Here is a 15,728-nt window from a genome sequence, read left to right as displayed (position 1 = left end):
TGAGTGTGGTCGGGGGTCCGTCTCGCCCCCTCCCAAAAGAGAGCCCGGGATCTTTCTGGGAGGCGTAAGAGACCCGCTCCGAACAATGGCCGCCTGTGAGCGAGACGGGGGCGGAACCTTGTTCCGATTCTGCGGCCCCTCGCGACCCCGGACATGAAAACACTCGATGAAACGGCCTAAATAACGACGACGAGCAAAACGCGTCCCGCCGACGGAGTCAGGCGAGCAGCGGGGGGGCGAGGGCAGGGAACCTGAGGCTCACCGCACCCTGGAAGAAGAAGAGGAGTGTATTTTGAAAAGTGAATAATTAAGACGGGAGGAGAGGGCGGAGGGTTGAGGGGGGGGGGGGGGGGGGTTGGTGCATGACTCAGGCTTTGGGAACTCTGTGGGAACGCCGGAGTCGGAATGCTGTAAACTCCCCGAGGCGGGAATAAACCCACACAGGCTGAGGGAGAGAGAGAGGGCTGTAAATAAGACTGGGGGCGCTTGTGGAGCACGGCTCCCAACACTGGAGGACAGGGGACCTTCTCCTGCGGCCGTCCTCACAAGCTTAAAGCCGTTTAAAGAGCCGCTTCATCCCAGCATGCTGCCACACGCATGTGCTCACAGCCTCAGGAAAGACACGCATGTGACATGCATGCACCCGATGTGACCTTGTTAGGGACACTAAAGAAAGAAAACCATAGAGACGATCCATCATAGCTCAGGTCTTTTTTTTAAGAAAAAGAAAGGTGGGATGGTGGCTGACCATGGAAATGACTTCCTGTCCCAAAATATGCTGCTGGTATTAAAAATATAAAAATTAACCAGATGCACGTTATAAATCCCATTCGGATTTAAAAAGTGGGCAGGTATGCCGGTAGCTGGTCCCGTAAAAGCTCTGTGCATTGGTTGAACACAGGGACCAAAGGCCTGACACCATGTTTTCCCCGTCATCGCACAAGAGCGACTCCCTTTTCCAATAGATCGTAGCTGGGGTCCTGCTGGGGTCCTGCTAACCGATCGGGTGGCCGTAAGTTTGCCTGTTGCCCATAAGTTGCTCACACAAAATGGCATCCAGCTCCTCTCCGTGAGCCTGACTGAGAATCGGCAGTGCCTACTCAGGACACCAGACACTGGAGACACACGGCCCGATAAGCAGCTGTGCGGAGCGCTCTCCTTTGATACAGGAACCCAGCGGCTCAGCCGGTCGACTGCGGGGTGAAACGACGAGTCCTCACTCCAAATTCCACACAAGAAAAAAAATCATTAAAAAAAGATGAAAGCTCCTGAATTTGGCGGCCATCTTGAAAGCCAATCTGCTTTTCATCTATGCTTGATATTTTCTTAAGCCATTCAGGTTTATCTGAAATACAGCAGATGCCAGATAATTGAAGAAAAATACAAAACACCCCCAAATGATTATTCTAAGGAAGTAGAGGACAGTTTTTGAGTATTTGTGTCAAGAGTAGGGTCCAGTCCACTCGCCAGTATACAGCAGAAATACACATGAATCCCATTTTTCTCAGTTATTGGATTACACTTAAATCCAGTTTGCATAATTATGAACATTCTTTTTAACTCTCAGACCAGAGTTTTGACTGGCATAAACACCAGACAAGACTTATAAAGAAACGGTCAGACACGAATATTGTCAACTAGAATTCAAATACTAGATACCAAATAACAGATAGTCTGTTATGGTTTGATTTAGTTGGAGGTACATGAATAACACGTTTTAGTCGTTCAGGTCACACTATACATGACCTCCATAAAAAGCTTGTCAACAGAAACAGAGACAGGTAAGAACAAGAAGGCACTGAATACCACAGTGGACCTGCCAGAACTCAGAAACGCTTTTATCGTTCTTAATTGGAACTCAGAACTGCCAATAATTCCTGATGTCTCAGCTAATGTTTTCGAGAGTTTCTGTTGTTTTAATTTATTTATTTGTTAAAAAAAAAAAATAGTCAAACAAAAGACGAGCTTTGTCTGGAAACGCCTTGGGCAAATTGTTGCTAAGCAGTACAGTCACTCAAAACACTGTAATTTCACAAGCCACATCAAAGCACAAATATAATATTCGCCGCATAAATGTGAGAATATGGAGAAGACAATGACTGCTTTTGGCTCTGATACGCTGCATTATACGGCAGTGACAGATGAAGTGGTAATGATAATGCACTGGCTGAACTCCCGGTCCCCAGACGAGGCTCCGCACTGCAGCTCCAGAGAGGTTAGCTAGCGTGAAAATATACAACTGCACGCAGCGCGGCTGTTTACGCTCGCATACGATTAGCCTGGCCGCTAACTGTCACGAGCGCCGCCCGTCTCTGTCCTCGTTACCTCTGCACTACACAATGAAGAGCGCGGGCGTGACCGGGAAAGCCCCAACAACAATAATAATAATCATTCATATTATAATAATAATAGTAAAGCTCTCTAATACCTGCAAACAAATACTTAAGCCTTATGGAATGAGAGCCCATGTTATATCGTGGATATTGGCACAGCTAGCAGGGTGGTTAGGCACGACGCAAAGCGGAGTTACATCCCCTAGCTGTGCCAATATCCACGATATACCACAGGTTCGAGTTCCATAACGCTTTATCTTTCAAAATTTCACTAAAGAAAGACAAGACAAACTTGAAATTAATGTATTTTTAATGGAACTATGTTTTTGGGTAAATGTACTCTTCCGTTGAACAGTAGTTTATTTGTTGCTAAGCAATGGTACTGCGACCATTAGCTAGCAATAATGTATCCCCCACTCCACTATCGAAGCAACGGTAGCCTACTAAGGTTAGATAATGTATCATCCCTGCTCTAACTTTAGCGAAGCAACACTATTGCAATAATGTATCCCCACAGCATTTACGTTGCTTGCTAGTTTACGTTACACCAGACGACACTGGCACACATTTGTTTTTGTTGTAGACGTTTATCGGGACACTGCCAGACAACATGCAGTTATTTAAATAACTCATAGTGTCGTTATGAGTCATCATTTGCTTCACCGGTAATTTTGTGAAATGTGTGTGAACATTCCATTTAGCCGTGCCTATACCGATGATATTGGCACGGCTGGAACGCAACCTGGGCCGGACCTATCCGTTGTATAATATACATTCCTCCCCCTTCAGACAGTAGAGGTGAGAAATGAAGAGAGAGTTTGCATAAATGAGTGAGGGCCAGTAAGTGGAGAGAGCACCCCCAGAGCAAACGAGGCGATTCAGAGCCAGACCTGGGTCGAGCACGCAACTGTCTGGAGTAATTGTGACCAGAAGGCGGGGTTTTCACTTTTTGAGAACATTTCATAGGTACACCAGACGAGCTCAGTAAAGCGTAAATTATTTGAAAACAATTGCGATCGGAGCACACGCTTATGTAGAGCACTTACTAAAAGCAAGCTAGGCTACCCATTAGCCTTTACCTGGGCCCTTTGACCTTTGACCCCCCCATCACCTTTACCTCTCCACTGTGAGCCCCCAACCTTGCACAGAGGGGTCACAACTTAACATCCCCTCACACAAGCACACACAGCGGAGCCGGCCGCGTTTCAAACTGGTCTCAAAACACGACAGACAGGCCTGGCCTGATCCTACAGGGGGCCTTACCCTCCTTCATGGACGTGCTGGATGTGGTTTGTTTCAGCCAGAGATTAAACAATGAAAGTAAAAGTTCACATTTTGGAACTGGAAACAATTACTTCAGTTCAGCCCTTTCGTATTGTCTTTCTTACTTTTTTCCACCACATTTAAATTGTGTTTGTGTCTTTGGAGTTTTTCGCTAGTCCCCTCGCTCTCCGTGGGCAGTTTTCACCGCTCTCTAAACAACACAAAAACGACCACATCCCTCATATACACCCCCCGCCACGCGGACCGCACTCTGAGCTCTGACTAATGTCTGTCTGCCCCGTCTACATGAAGTAGACATCACAGGCAAGCCAACGGGAGCTTTCTGAGAACCCTGACCTCTGACCTCTCGGAAGGCACACTCACAGAACCGTCCTACTGACCGCTCACAGACCCCAGCCTACTAGCCTACTGACCGCTCACAGACCCCAGCCTACTGACTGCTCACCGACCCGGGCCTACTGACCGCTCACAGACCCCGTCCTACTGACCGCTCGCAGACCCCAGCCTACTGACCGCTCACAGACCCGGGCCTACTGACCGCTTACAGACCCGGGCCTACTGACCGCTCACAGACCCCAGCCTACTGACCGCTCGTAGACGCCAGCCTACGGACCGCTTACAGACCCGGGCCTACTGACCGCTCACAGACCCCAGCCTACTGACCGCTCGTGGACCCCGGCCTACTGACCGCTCACAGACCCTGGCCTACTGACCGCTCACAGACCCGGGCCTACTGACCGCTCACAGACCCCAGCCTACTGACCGCTCACAGACCCGGGCCTACTGACCGCTCACAGACCCGGGCCTACTGACCGCTCACAGACCCGGGCCTACTGACCGCTCGTAGACGCCCGGCGACAGCGGTATTCCCGTCTGTTACCAGGTCAGGTTTTTCCGTCGGGGCTCAAACTTCCGAACAAATTGGAGCGAACAAGACACAATGGACCCCACCACCATGAGAGAATCCCCATCTGGGATCTTTGTTTCCTCACAAAACCACCGCAGGAGCGAAGCCAGAAAAGGGCTCGCCGCAGACCCTAAACACCCCCCACCCACTGCAGGGGTAGCCACATCCCCAGCCGGGACCTCCGCTGGGAAATCAGCGACACGACGTGAACTTTTCACGGCACACCGCCGCTCCACGACACCACAGCAGGGGCCAGGAGATGAGTCAGTGCTGACTGTGGGACCTCCGTGTCTCAACAAGATGCTCTACACTCCAGGTGCACTCTGGGAGATTTGAGCTGTCTGAAGCCAAACACAGGCCAGAACCAACTTCATACTTTCAAATTGCATGTATGACACTGACTTACATAAAACAATATTTGGTTAGAAAGGTATGTCAAATGTTTGTATAAATTAGTATTCATGTAAAAAGTGGGGGGGGGGAAGAGGGATAAAAAATGAAATAAAAAATGAAATAAAAAATGAAATAAAAAATAACCACCTATTACCATTTTCTCCGAGCCTGTCCTGAGGATAGGCCCAAGGCAAAGCGGACCCACAGGAGACAGAGAGAAACTGTAAGTCTGAGCAGTATTTAAAACCTGCTCTACAGACGGTTTAGTCAGCCGGCCCTGCCTCAAAGCCCAGGTTCTGGTCCGAAACACAAGCAGGGAGAGAGGAAGAGCGCGTGTGAGCGCTCTCGGGGTGTAGACCCGAGCAGGGTGACACCGCGGCGCTCCGTAACACGGGGCAGGTTCGGAGGGGAGCCTGGGAGGGGCGGGAGGGGGGGGGGGAGCGAACGGGCCTCACCGCGGTCAGGTTCCCGGGCCCTCCACGCTCCGCCGCGTCCTCCGGAACGCTGGCGCACACCACGACGCGCTCGGGAAACACACGCAGCTCTGCGGGAGAAACATCGTCATGGCGACCGCGCGCACACGCTGCCCGCGGCGCATTCCGGCTCCGCTCGGCGGAGCGTTGCAGCCGCGAACGTGACATACCGCGAGATCCAGCACATCAGCAAGCCCGCCTCGCCAGTGAATGTTTAACCGTATGTTCAACCGAACAGAACTGAATAAACACACATTCAGCCAAGCTTTCCCAGGCCTGCTTTTTAGGACAGACTGATACTACATTACATTACAGTTATTTAGCTGACGCTTTTATCCAAAGCGACTTACAGTTGATTAGACTAAGCAGGGGCCAATCCTACCTGGAGCAATGTGGGGTTAAGGGTCTTGCTCAAGGGTCCAACAGCTGCACTGATCTTACTGTGGCTACACTGGGGCTACAATGAACCACCAACCCTCCAGGTCCCAGTCAAGCACCTCAGTCACTAGGCTACAGGCTGCCCCTAGTTACTAGCTGTGAGTTTAAGACTATGGCACAGTTAAGACTTTATTAATTCTAGACGTGCGCGCGAAGGCGCGAGACCCACGGTTGCCATGGCGGTAGCTGGGCACGTACCCCCCTGCTGCCGCCTGCCGACGCACCTCAGGTTGACGTGGCGCTTCATGAAGTAGGCCGCCAGGCGAAAACGCTCCCCTGCCAATCAAAACACAGAGATAAGGACTGAACACCTGCCACTGCAGCACAGAGCACGGGGGTGATACCAATGTTATTTCTCTACTCCAGATATCAAGGGAGTTGTGTCCAGTTGCATTTTGAGTGCCCAAACCATGTTTCAAAGTTTTGCGGCAAGGTTACCTGAGGCTGGGAGACTACCGACACTGGGCTAACAAAACTTGTTTGACATGAAGACATACAGACCATGAAAGCAAATACTTTTTGAGTGAAATCCAATTAAACCGATTAGCTACAGTAACTAGCCACAAATGCAATTGATGTGGTTGCTAGCCAGGTGACGAGTGAACGGTGAAAGCTGGCTAGCCTCCAAATGACGCAAAACTCTGTTGCTACCTTGTCATCTTACATTTTAAACATTTTAAAATACATACAGTGCATCCGGAAAGTATTCACAGCGCTTCACTTTTTCCACATTTTGTTATGTTACAGCCTTATTCCAAAATTGATTAAATTCATTTTTTTTCCTCAAAATTCTACACACAACAAATAATGACAACATGAAAGCAGTTTTTTTTTTTTTTTTTGCGAATTTATTAAAAATTAAAAACTAAGAAATAACATGTACATAAGTATTCACAGCCTTTGCCATGAAGCTCAAAATGAGCTCAGGTGCATCCTGTTTCCACTGATCAACCTTGAGATGTTTCTACAGCTTAACTGGAATCCACCTGTGGTAAATTCAGTTCATTGGACATGATTTGGAAAGGCACACACCTGTCTATATAAGGTCCCACAGTTGACAGTGCATGTCGGAGCACAAACCAAGCATGAAGTCAAAGGAATTGTCTGTAGACCTCCGAGACAGGATTGTCTCAAGGCACAAATCTGAGAAAGGGTACAGAAAAATTTCTGCTGCTTTGAAGGTCCCAATGAGCACATTGGCCTCCATCATCCGTAAATAGAAGAAGTTCAGAACCACCAGGACTCTTCCTAGAGCTGGCTGCCCGTCTAAACTGAGCAATCGGGGGAGAAGGGCCTTAGTCAGGGAGGTGACCAAGAACCCAATGGTCACTCTATCAGAGCTCCAGCGTTCCTCTGTGGAGAGAGGAGAACCTTCCAGAAGGACAACCACCTCTGCAGCAATCCACCAATCAGGCCTGTATGGTAGAGTGGCCAGACGGAAGCCACTCCTTAGTAAAAGGCACATGGCAGCCCGCCTGAAGGACTCTCAGACCATGAGAAACAAAATTCTCTGGTCTGATGAGACAAAGATTGAACTCTTTGGTGTGAATGCCAGGCGTCATGTTTGGAGGAAACCAGGCACCGCTCATCACCTGGCCAATCCCATCCCTACAGTGAAGCATGGTGGTGGCAGCATCATGCTGTGGGGATGTTTTTCAGCGGCAGGAACTGGGAGACTAGTCAGAATTGAGGGAAAGATGAATGTAGCAATGTGCAGAGACATCCTGGATGAAAACCTGCTCCAGAGCGCTCTTGACCTGGGGCGACGGTTCATCTTTCAGCAGGACAACGACCCTAAGCACACAGCCAAGATATCAAAGGAGTGGCTTCAGGACAGCTCTGTGAATGTCCTTGAGTGGCCCAGCCAGAGCCCAGACTTGAATCTGATTGAACATCTCTGGAGAGATCTGAAAATGGCTGTGCACCGACGCTCCCCATCCAACCTGATGGAGCTTGAGAGGTGCTGCAAAGAGGAATGGGCGAAACTGCCCAAAGATAGGTGTGCCAAGCTTGTGGCATCATATTCAAGACTTGAGGCTGTAATTGCTGCCAAAGGTGCATCAACAAAGTATTGAGCAAAGGCTGTGAATACTTATGTACATGTGATTTCTTAGTTTTTTATTTTTAATAAATTTGCAAAAATGTCAAAAAAACTTCTTTCATGTTGTCATTATGGGGTGTTGTGTGTAGAATTTTGAGGAAAAAAATGAATTTATTCCATTTTGGAATAAGGCTGTAACATAACAAAATGTGGGAAAAGTGAAGCGCTCTGAATACTTTCCGGATGCACTGTACATAAAACTTCATTTGACATTGAGACATACAAATCAAAAAGACATTAAAAGTTCTTTTTAAAGCTCAAAAACTATATTTTTATAGTTTTTAATTTGGCATTAAGACATGCAGATTATGAGAGCCAAAATATTATGGTCACATATGGGGTAATGCACATATGAAGTAATGCATTATAAAAGTAAACAAGCAGTACAAGCAATTTATTAAAGAAGAAGCAGGCCAAAAGTGAGGGGTGGGGTATTTCGACTATCGCTGACTGAGCAACTCCAGGCGACTCTCGGCAGGGACAGACGCAGTGGGAAATCTGCTGGCGAACTGGGTGTGGTTAACACAGTATCCTCCGCGGTCGGGAGCGCTGTGGAAACAGCGGGGCGCTGTGACGGGCCTGCAGGCCCGACCAGACTGCTCGTCTGTGGGACAGCCCGGCTCAGGGCCCGCGCCCAAACCGTACGCAGCGCTGCGCTCTGAGAAGGCTGCCCCGGCCTCGCTCACACGGGCCTCCACGCTCACTCCCGCGGTAACGTCCCGGGGAGCTGCTCCCCTGTGCTCCAGACCAACGCCGACACTTCCGCACTGAAGCGCAAGGACGTGTGTAAACAGGCGGGATGCTCAACTACAATTAATATTGGCATAGGGTGGCCTGTAGCGTAGTGGTTAAGGTAAATGACTGGGACACGCAAGGTCGTGGTTCTAATGCCGGTGTAGCTACAATAAAATCCGCACAGCCGTTGGGCCCTTGAGCAAGGCCCTTAACCCTGAATTGCTCCAGGGGAGGATTGTCTCCTGCTTAGTCTAATCAACTATATGTCGCTCTGGATCAGAGCGTCTGCCAAATGCCAATAATGTAATGTAATGTAATACATCTTTACAATGAGCGGTGTTACAGAAAGAGGGTTGGCAGCAAGCAGTGTTTCACAATGCGGCATGCAAATGCACAACTGCCCGAGCTGTTCGTATGCCAAACTCATTCTCACAATATTGGTCAGAGAGGTGGGTCCCTAGCCCCTGCCTTTCGAGTATCACGATATGAATACATGACTCGGACTGAAAGGGGAACACGCTCAGGAGAAACCCAGGGCCCTCTGGCAACAAAGACGATCTGAAGTTTAGAACTTGTGGGGGAAGACAGCAGAGATCACTTCATTGTTCCCCTTACTGTGGTTTTTAGGGCCCACAAGGATAACAGCGGGAACATCAGCCTCTCCGGGGTTAAGAAAATAAAAACAAAACAGAAATACTAAACGCAAATGAGCAGACTTGTGAGCTGGCTGGTGGGCGATCTATTTAGCGTTTCACATCAGAGGACGTCTTTGTGGCAGAGAATCCCATTTGCATTCTGCCCCTTTATTTCCCTGTGAACCCAGCCCACGGAGCGACTCTGTCTCACTGCAGACCAGTCCACTCATTTCAGAGCGGCTGCAATATAGCCCATTAAGCCCGAACAACGTCCTCCGTGAAGCTCGGAAATATGCGTGCTCTCTTCCCTCGCGATTCGACCGTGCCAATTCCCAGGATAAGGCTGGTCTGCGGGAGGAGGGGGGGGGGGGGGGGGGGAACGTCTGGACTTGGCACTGGGAACCGGTAAATTGCGGAGCTGAGACATCAGCTGTTATTGAGACCTTAAAATGCCCTGCGCAGTTTCGGCTGCTGTTGGCCGCGCGCCGGGAGACAGATAGGAGCGTTTCGCACAGTTCGCCGGGCTCCGTCTGGGAAAGAGGGGGCCGGTCCGTTGCGGCGGTGGTGCGAGCCAGACTGACCGCTGCTCGGATGCTGGAGCTGAGACAGGACTGCAGAAGTCCGGCCCAGCAGACCAGGAAGCTACACTACGCAGCGAGGAGAGCTCAATTTCTTCATCTTGAAGTATAATTTCTTTCCAGGTCCGATTCGGCCCCCCCTGTATATAGACAAAGATATAGATGTTTTTATTTCCCATAACGTAAAATCTTTGTACCCTCGTTTGTCAACTGCCCAAGCGTTCATTGGTTCATCCATCGAGGCACATAATTGGCCCTGCATTTTCCTGTGACCAAGGACACAAATGAGCATGAGCAGAGAGAAACTGACACTTCCTGGTGCCCTGTGTGGTGGAGTCTTTACCCATAGGTTTCTATTGGCATTGTTGTTTCTATAGATTATATACTCTAAGGGTGAAACTTCTGAAACAGCAAACAGCAAAGCATCCTTTCTGCAATTTCACTGCATGGCGTCTGCAGTTTGGGGCACTTGCTCCCGCGAACCTCGAACCCAACTGAGGGCTGAGGAGCTCATTTCACGTTCTTCACTTGCATTCCTAACGAAACTGAAAAGGCCAATGTGCAACCTTCCGTTTCTACAGGGATTCCCCTTCCCCCAGAATCCACTGAGGTAGCAGAGTCATCCAAGCACAAGTCCGTAACTTCTTTGATGTGAGCAGAAGAGTTTACCAGTTTACGAATGAAACCAAACCAGACTTAATCATCGGGTTTCTCCATTTTGATTTCAGATGCTGTTTTTCTGCCATAATGAAAACTGAGCCCGTGTGTGGGTCCAAAGATGGAGTGTGCGTTGGGTGGGCCGGCGGCGACATCATGCTGCTGCCCTTGATTAGCTCTTCTCTGTAAACACTGCAGTCGAGCCCCTTCACCTTCCTCTTCCTCACCCCTCCTCTTCCTCCGCCCAGAGGTCCCGTTCTACAGCAGGGCGGTGGGCACGCACAGGGGAAAGCCCCTGGCCCTCCAGCCAGCCCCAGAACACAAATAAATAAAAATGGCAGTGAGCTAATTGTGAATTCTCCGGCAGGGCGGAGAGGGGAAGGGAGACAGAGACTGAGCACGCTCAGGGATATGGCTGCTCGCCCCAGACTGGAGGTCTGGCACCGACTCACGCTGGCCGTATCAACGCCTTTTTTTCTTCTTTTCCTTTTTTTACCCGGACACGTTCACTGCGTTTTACTGGCTGCCTGTCCGCGCGCATACACACACAGGCGCGCACACACACATACGCACGCACACATGCACACACACACACACACACACACAGCAGAGCCCAGGAATGCTAAAAGCTGGCGACGGCTCGTTTGAAGTGGCAACAGCTGAAGTGGTCACGGTGCTTGTACCCATGCCGGTCCAAGGCCTGTGATTGGCTGGGCCCGGGTCTCCCCCTATCGGGTTCCCACCCTGACGCAGAACTCAAGACCTGTGCGCTACGGATCTGTCTTGGACCGCTCTCTGTCGCTCTCATTTGCTACACCACCTGATTTCACAAATTCGCTTATTATCTGAACCAAGCAGATAAAATAATTAGTGAAATCAGTTGGAGCAAATACCGGCAGACACAGAGGCCCGCAGGACGTGGAGTTGAGTCGTGCCGCTTTAGCCAATCAGTGACTTGAACCACTGGTGCTGACACCACCCGAAAAAAAACCAGCAGACCCTGCGGCCCTCCAGGACTGGAGTTTTACACCCGTGTTCCATGGGCTCCGGGCAGGGTGTGTGTGGTGTGTCATTCACTCCGTCTCGTGTGGGTTTCGCCGAATAAGAGCAGAGGACAAACAGCACCCTACCGCACCCCCCTCGGGCTGATTAGCACCTGAAACGAGAGGTTGAGCGCCTCCCTGATTTACGCCCCGCAGTGGGAGCCAGGCGTACAGGACGCCCTGTGCAGGCCGCCGCACTAACGGGGGGAGGGGTACGAGACTGTGGCGTTTGGGACAAGAGTGGGGGCGGGGGGCGGTCTCCAGGGAAACGGTAGAAGGTGAGAGCCAGTGTTCCGCCGCCCCGCCCACGCCTCTCTGGGACAGCGATGTTTAACTACAGCTGCCCCGCCTAATGACCCCCTCAGTACTGCAGGTGATCTAGCACTGTCTCAGACTAACGCGCTAATCACCAGGTTCTCCGTCTGTGGGAGACGGCTGGGGCGACGCTGTGGGACAGCCAGGACCAGGTGTGGGCCAGGTAGCAGGTAGACGCACAGGCCAGACATTTTTGTCTGCTTTTTTTCCCCCCTCGGCATTATGGCAGGCAGGTAGTCTCCACTCATCAACACATCCCTCACATTACATTACGGTGTTTTAGCTGACACTTTTATCCAAAGCGACTTACAGTTGATTAGACTAAGCAAGGTACCCCCCTGGAACAATGTTGGGTAAAGAGCCTTGCTCAAGTACCCAACAGCTGCACTGATCTTGTTGGAGTTACACTGCAGCTTGAATCACCAACCTTCTGAGTCCCAGTCATGTACCTTAGCCACTAGGCTACATGCTGCCCAAACATCCAACATGACATGGCCTTCTGAGACCTTCTGTACCATCATAGATGTAATATCCTCAAACTGCTCTGTTTTACCTGTAATGTACAGATTTGCTTATTTATGCATCATTCTGTTATTTTTGGGTGCAATTAAATGTTTTCCATCTTGGGGTACAATGAGTCACATTACTCTTTTAAAACTGCTTGAATGAATGTAATTGAACACAGCCCTTCATGAATACACAATTGAACAAATTTATTCATAAAGGCATAATAAATCTAAGCGTTACCTTTAATACAGAGGGGACTGGTCGGAGTTAAGCCCTTCTTTGGCTTGGGTTGACCTTTCTGGTGTCTGGTCTCCAGGAAGTGGCGAACTCTCTGATCCACCACATCTCTGATCATCTCGCTCACTTCCTGTAAGACAGAGGACAACAGGGGCTCAACTGCACGCCCCACTTCTCCTCCTCCTCCTCTTCCTCCTCCTGTTTTCTTTACCTTTTTAATGGCTGAAGTCCAGACCTGGGTCAAATACATTGATTTGTTTTGGATTCAAATTGCTTCTCTTTACTTTCACTTTACTGAGCTTGTCTGGTGTATTGGAAACTATGAAATACTCTCAGAAAGTGCAAACCCTGCCTTTTGGTCCTACTTGCAGGCTCGGCTGCACCAGGCATGATGAGTTGAGCACAGAAACATATTTGAATCCAAAACAGTTATGTATCTCTGACCCAGGTCTGCTGAAAACATTGAAGGCAGCAGTAGGGCTGGATAGACTCACTGATGAAAGCACTGGTATGAAGAACCATGCTGAGACACAGGAGAAGTGGAGAAGTCCCTTTCAATGTGATGTGGGTGAAAGAACCTCCTCTCCACCCACCCTTCATCACCCCCCCCCCCCCCCCCCCAAAAAAAAACCCTGCAGGTAAGTACTGACCTGGTGTGCAACAGTAACATTATACTCTGAGGCGTGAGAAAAGTGACCTTCACTCCAAAACACATGGACAAAGAACAAAGAGTTCACAGGAGACTGGTCTGGGAGGTCGGGGTGGGGTTTGCGTGTGTGTGGGGTGTGAGTGTTTGAGGTGATGGTTTGGTTTGACCCTGGAACAATGAAAAGCCATCTTTAAAAAAAAAGAAAGAAAAAAAGAAAGAAATTTCACAGACCTGTCCAGATCTCCCCCCCAACCCATACCTCCTTGTGCTGCTCTGCAGACCAGCTGGCCTCTTCCCCGGACCCTGAGGGCAGAACATGGAGATCCACCAGGACAGCGAAGTTCCCACACTGCGGAACGGAGGGATAATGAATGACCACAGACAAACCCCCCTCACCCTCTCCTCACCTCAATCCACCCTCCAACTTTCACACACAAATAACACCCCCCCCCCCTTCCAAATGCAGGATGTGCCGTCTGAACCAGCAGTGCCCAATCTTATCTGATGTTGATGCAGGCTTCCCACTACAACACCTGACTTAACTAATCAATTAATCATGTTCTTCAATCATGACCTTAATAAGCTGAGCACAGTGTTAAAACAATACCCTTCACCCACACCGGCCCTCTGTGGATACGATGGGAAGCCCTGGTGTATACACATTTGTTCTCCGTCACTGAACTCCACCATAGAGCCGTTCACAGTGAACACAAGCTAACGGAAAAGAAGGTTGAATATGCTACCAAATTTTTGCAAACATTTTTGAGGAAGAAATGTTCAATAACATATTGCAGAATAGAAACCGTACAGCTGGTCATTTCTTATACAGAGTAATCTGTCATGTATTAGAATTGGCCGAAGAGAACCAGTGGAGGGCTTTGGCGGAGTCACCTTTCGTCGAAAACGTCTGACTTTGTTTCGTTGTTAAAATGGGTCACCCGCCCAGGTAAAGGCCTACGTGTGGGACACACAGCCCTCTCATGCAGTAACCCTCACCTGGGAGGTGGTGTGCATGACTGTAGCTGGGGTGAATTCCTGAAGTCCTACATCACAGCAATACAGACAATAAGTCACTATAGCCCCCGGGGGCCCAAAGATGCCACAGGTTTAGATAGGGTTACGCCTTTAGAGCCAGGCAGAGATAGGCTTCAGCATCACCCCAAAGCAGCCCGCCGCAGTGATGGATCATGGGATGCCTCAGTCCTCCATAAATCTCCCCCGGGGCAGGGTTGAGGGGGCCGCCGGCTGCGTGGCGGAAGCGCGCGGGAGAGGAACGGCGTCTCCGACAGCGCAGGACAGTGAGGTGCACACGCCCGGCGGCTAGGAAACAGACACCGCGGGCGGGGAACGTGCTGGAAGCCTTCCTCCTCTCAGTGTTCTCCCTCGATTAATCACGGGCTGGAGACATACCCTGCGCAAGTGGGCGAACGGCAGCTACAGCAGCAGGACAACATATTGCAAACACGCGGTTATACATACTGAACATGCGTACTTATGTACTTCTGTACTCATGTACTCAACTTATGTACTCTACCTCATCTCTTCTGGCTGCACCTTTCCCCCCCTACCGCCCTGCTATAATTAGCCATGTGTATGTTATAGGCTATAATTGCACTTGTGTGTATAATTATTTTAGTATTCAGGCTATTCTAGCTGCCAACCGTGGTATGCTAGTTGTAAAGTTGATGTACTCTTCAAGGGTCCATTTTTATCTATGTGATCACTCTGGGACTTGGAATCGTATGTTCCTCTGGGGTCTTCAGCGCACTTGTCCCTGGTTCTGATTTGTACTTTATTGTACATGGCTCTGGATAAGAGCGTCTGCTAAATGACTGTCATGTCATGTAATGTCCCTGTGGACGTCATAAAGCAGAGGCCTCAAGAGGGGGCGATCTAGGACAGTTGTGAATGACTGAGCGGAAGAAAGCACAAATGGAAAATGACTTTATCCTGTTGTTCCCTGCTATAGCGCCCCCTCTCTGCGTCATTTGACACTGTAGCTCACACTTGTGTTATGCTAAGAATTTCAGGTAAATGGTAAATGGCAGGCATTTATAGAGCGCCTTTATCCAAAGTGCTGTACAATTGATGCTTCTCCATCCACCCATTCATACACACACACACACTGACGGCGATTGGCTGCCATGCAAGGCGCCGACCAGCTCGTCAGGAGCATTTGGGGGTTAGGTGTCTTGCTCAGGGACACTTCGACAGCCCGAGCGGGGGACCGAACCGGCAACCCAGACGACTGCTCTTACTGCCTGAGCCATGTCGCCCCGTGACACATTTCAGTAAGCAACGACGTGTGAAATAGATTTCGCGGAGCTGGAAGGGTCAGCCCTCGCGTACTTGAGTAGGGCCTGACAGTCGCTTTAAGTGTTTCTCAATGGCTTCTCGCCCACTGGGTCGATCCTCCCCAAATCAGCGCTCCGATCGGAGGGCG

At 49.9% G+C, this 15,728-nt stretch overlaps 1 protein-coding gene across 4 annotated transcripts in view; it reads right to left on the bottom strand.

The window, feature by feature from the left end:
• Window positions 1–15,728, bottom strand: part of slx4ip (SLX4 interacting protein) — a 30,898-nt gene that overhangs the window by 3,378 nt on the left and 11,792 nt on the right. For 3 of the 4 annotated variants that reach the window (XM_061227515.1, XM_061227514.1, XM_061227511.1), the window contains exons 3-6: window positions 13,545–13,634; window positions 12,640–12,766; window positions 6,027–6,104; window positions 5,373–5,461 (exon numbers count right to left, since the gene is read on the bottom strand). In XM_061227515.1, coding sequence (XP_061083499.1) covers window positions 5,373–5,461; window positions 6,027–6,104; window positions 12,640–12,766; window positions 13,545–13,634 — 384 coding nt within the window. The remainder of the gene's footprint in view (window positions 1–5,372; window positions 5,462–6,026; window positions 6,105–12,639; window positions 12,767–13,544; window positions 13,635–15,728) is intronic. The other variant, XM_061227512.1, reaches the window with a different exon arrangement.

Source organism: Conger conger, chromosome 18 (assembly GCF_963514075.1).
Source record: "Conger conger chromosome 18, fConCon1.1, whole genome shotgun sequence".
Taxonomy (NCBI): Eukaryota; Metazoa; Chordata; class Actinopteri; order Anguilliformes; family Congridae; genus Conger; species Conger conger.
The sequence above is the reverse complement of the archived record's forward strand: the minus strand, read 5'-3'. Positions and strand labels throughout refer to the sequence as shown.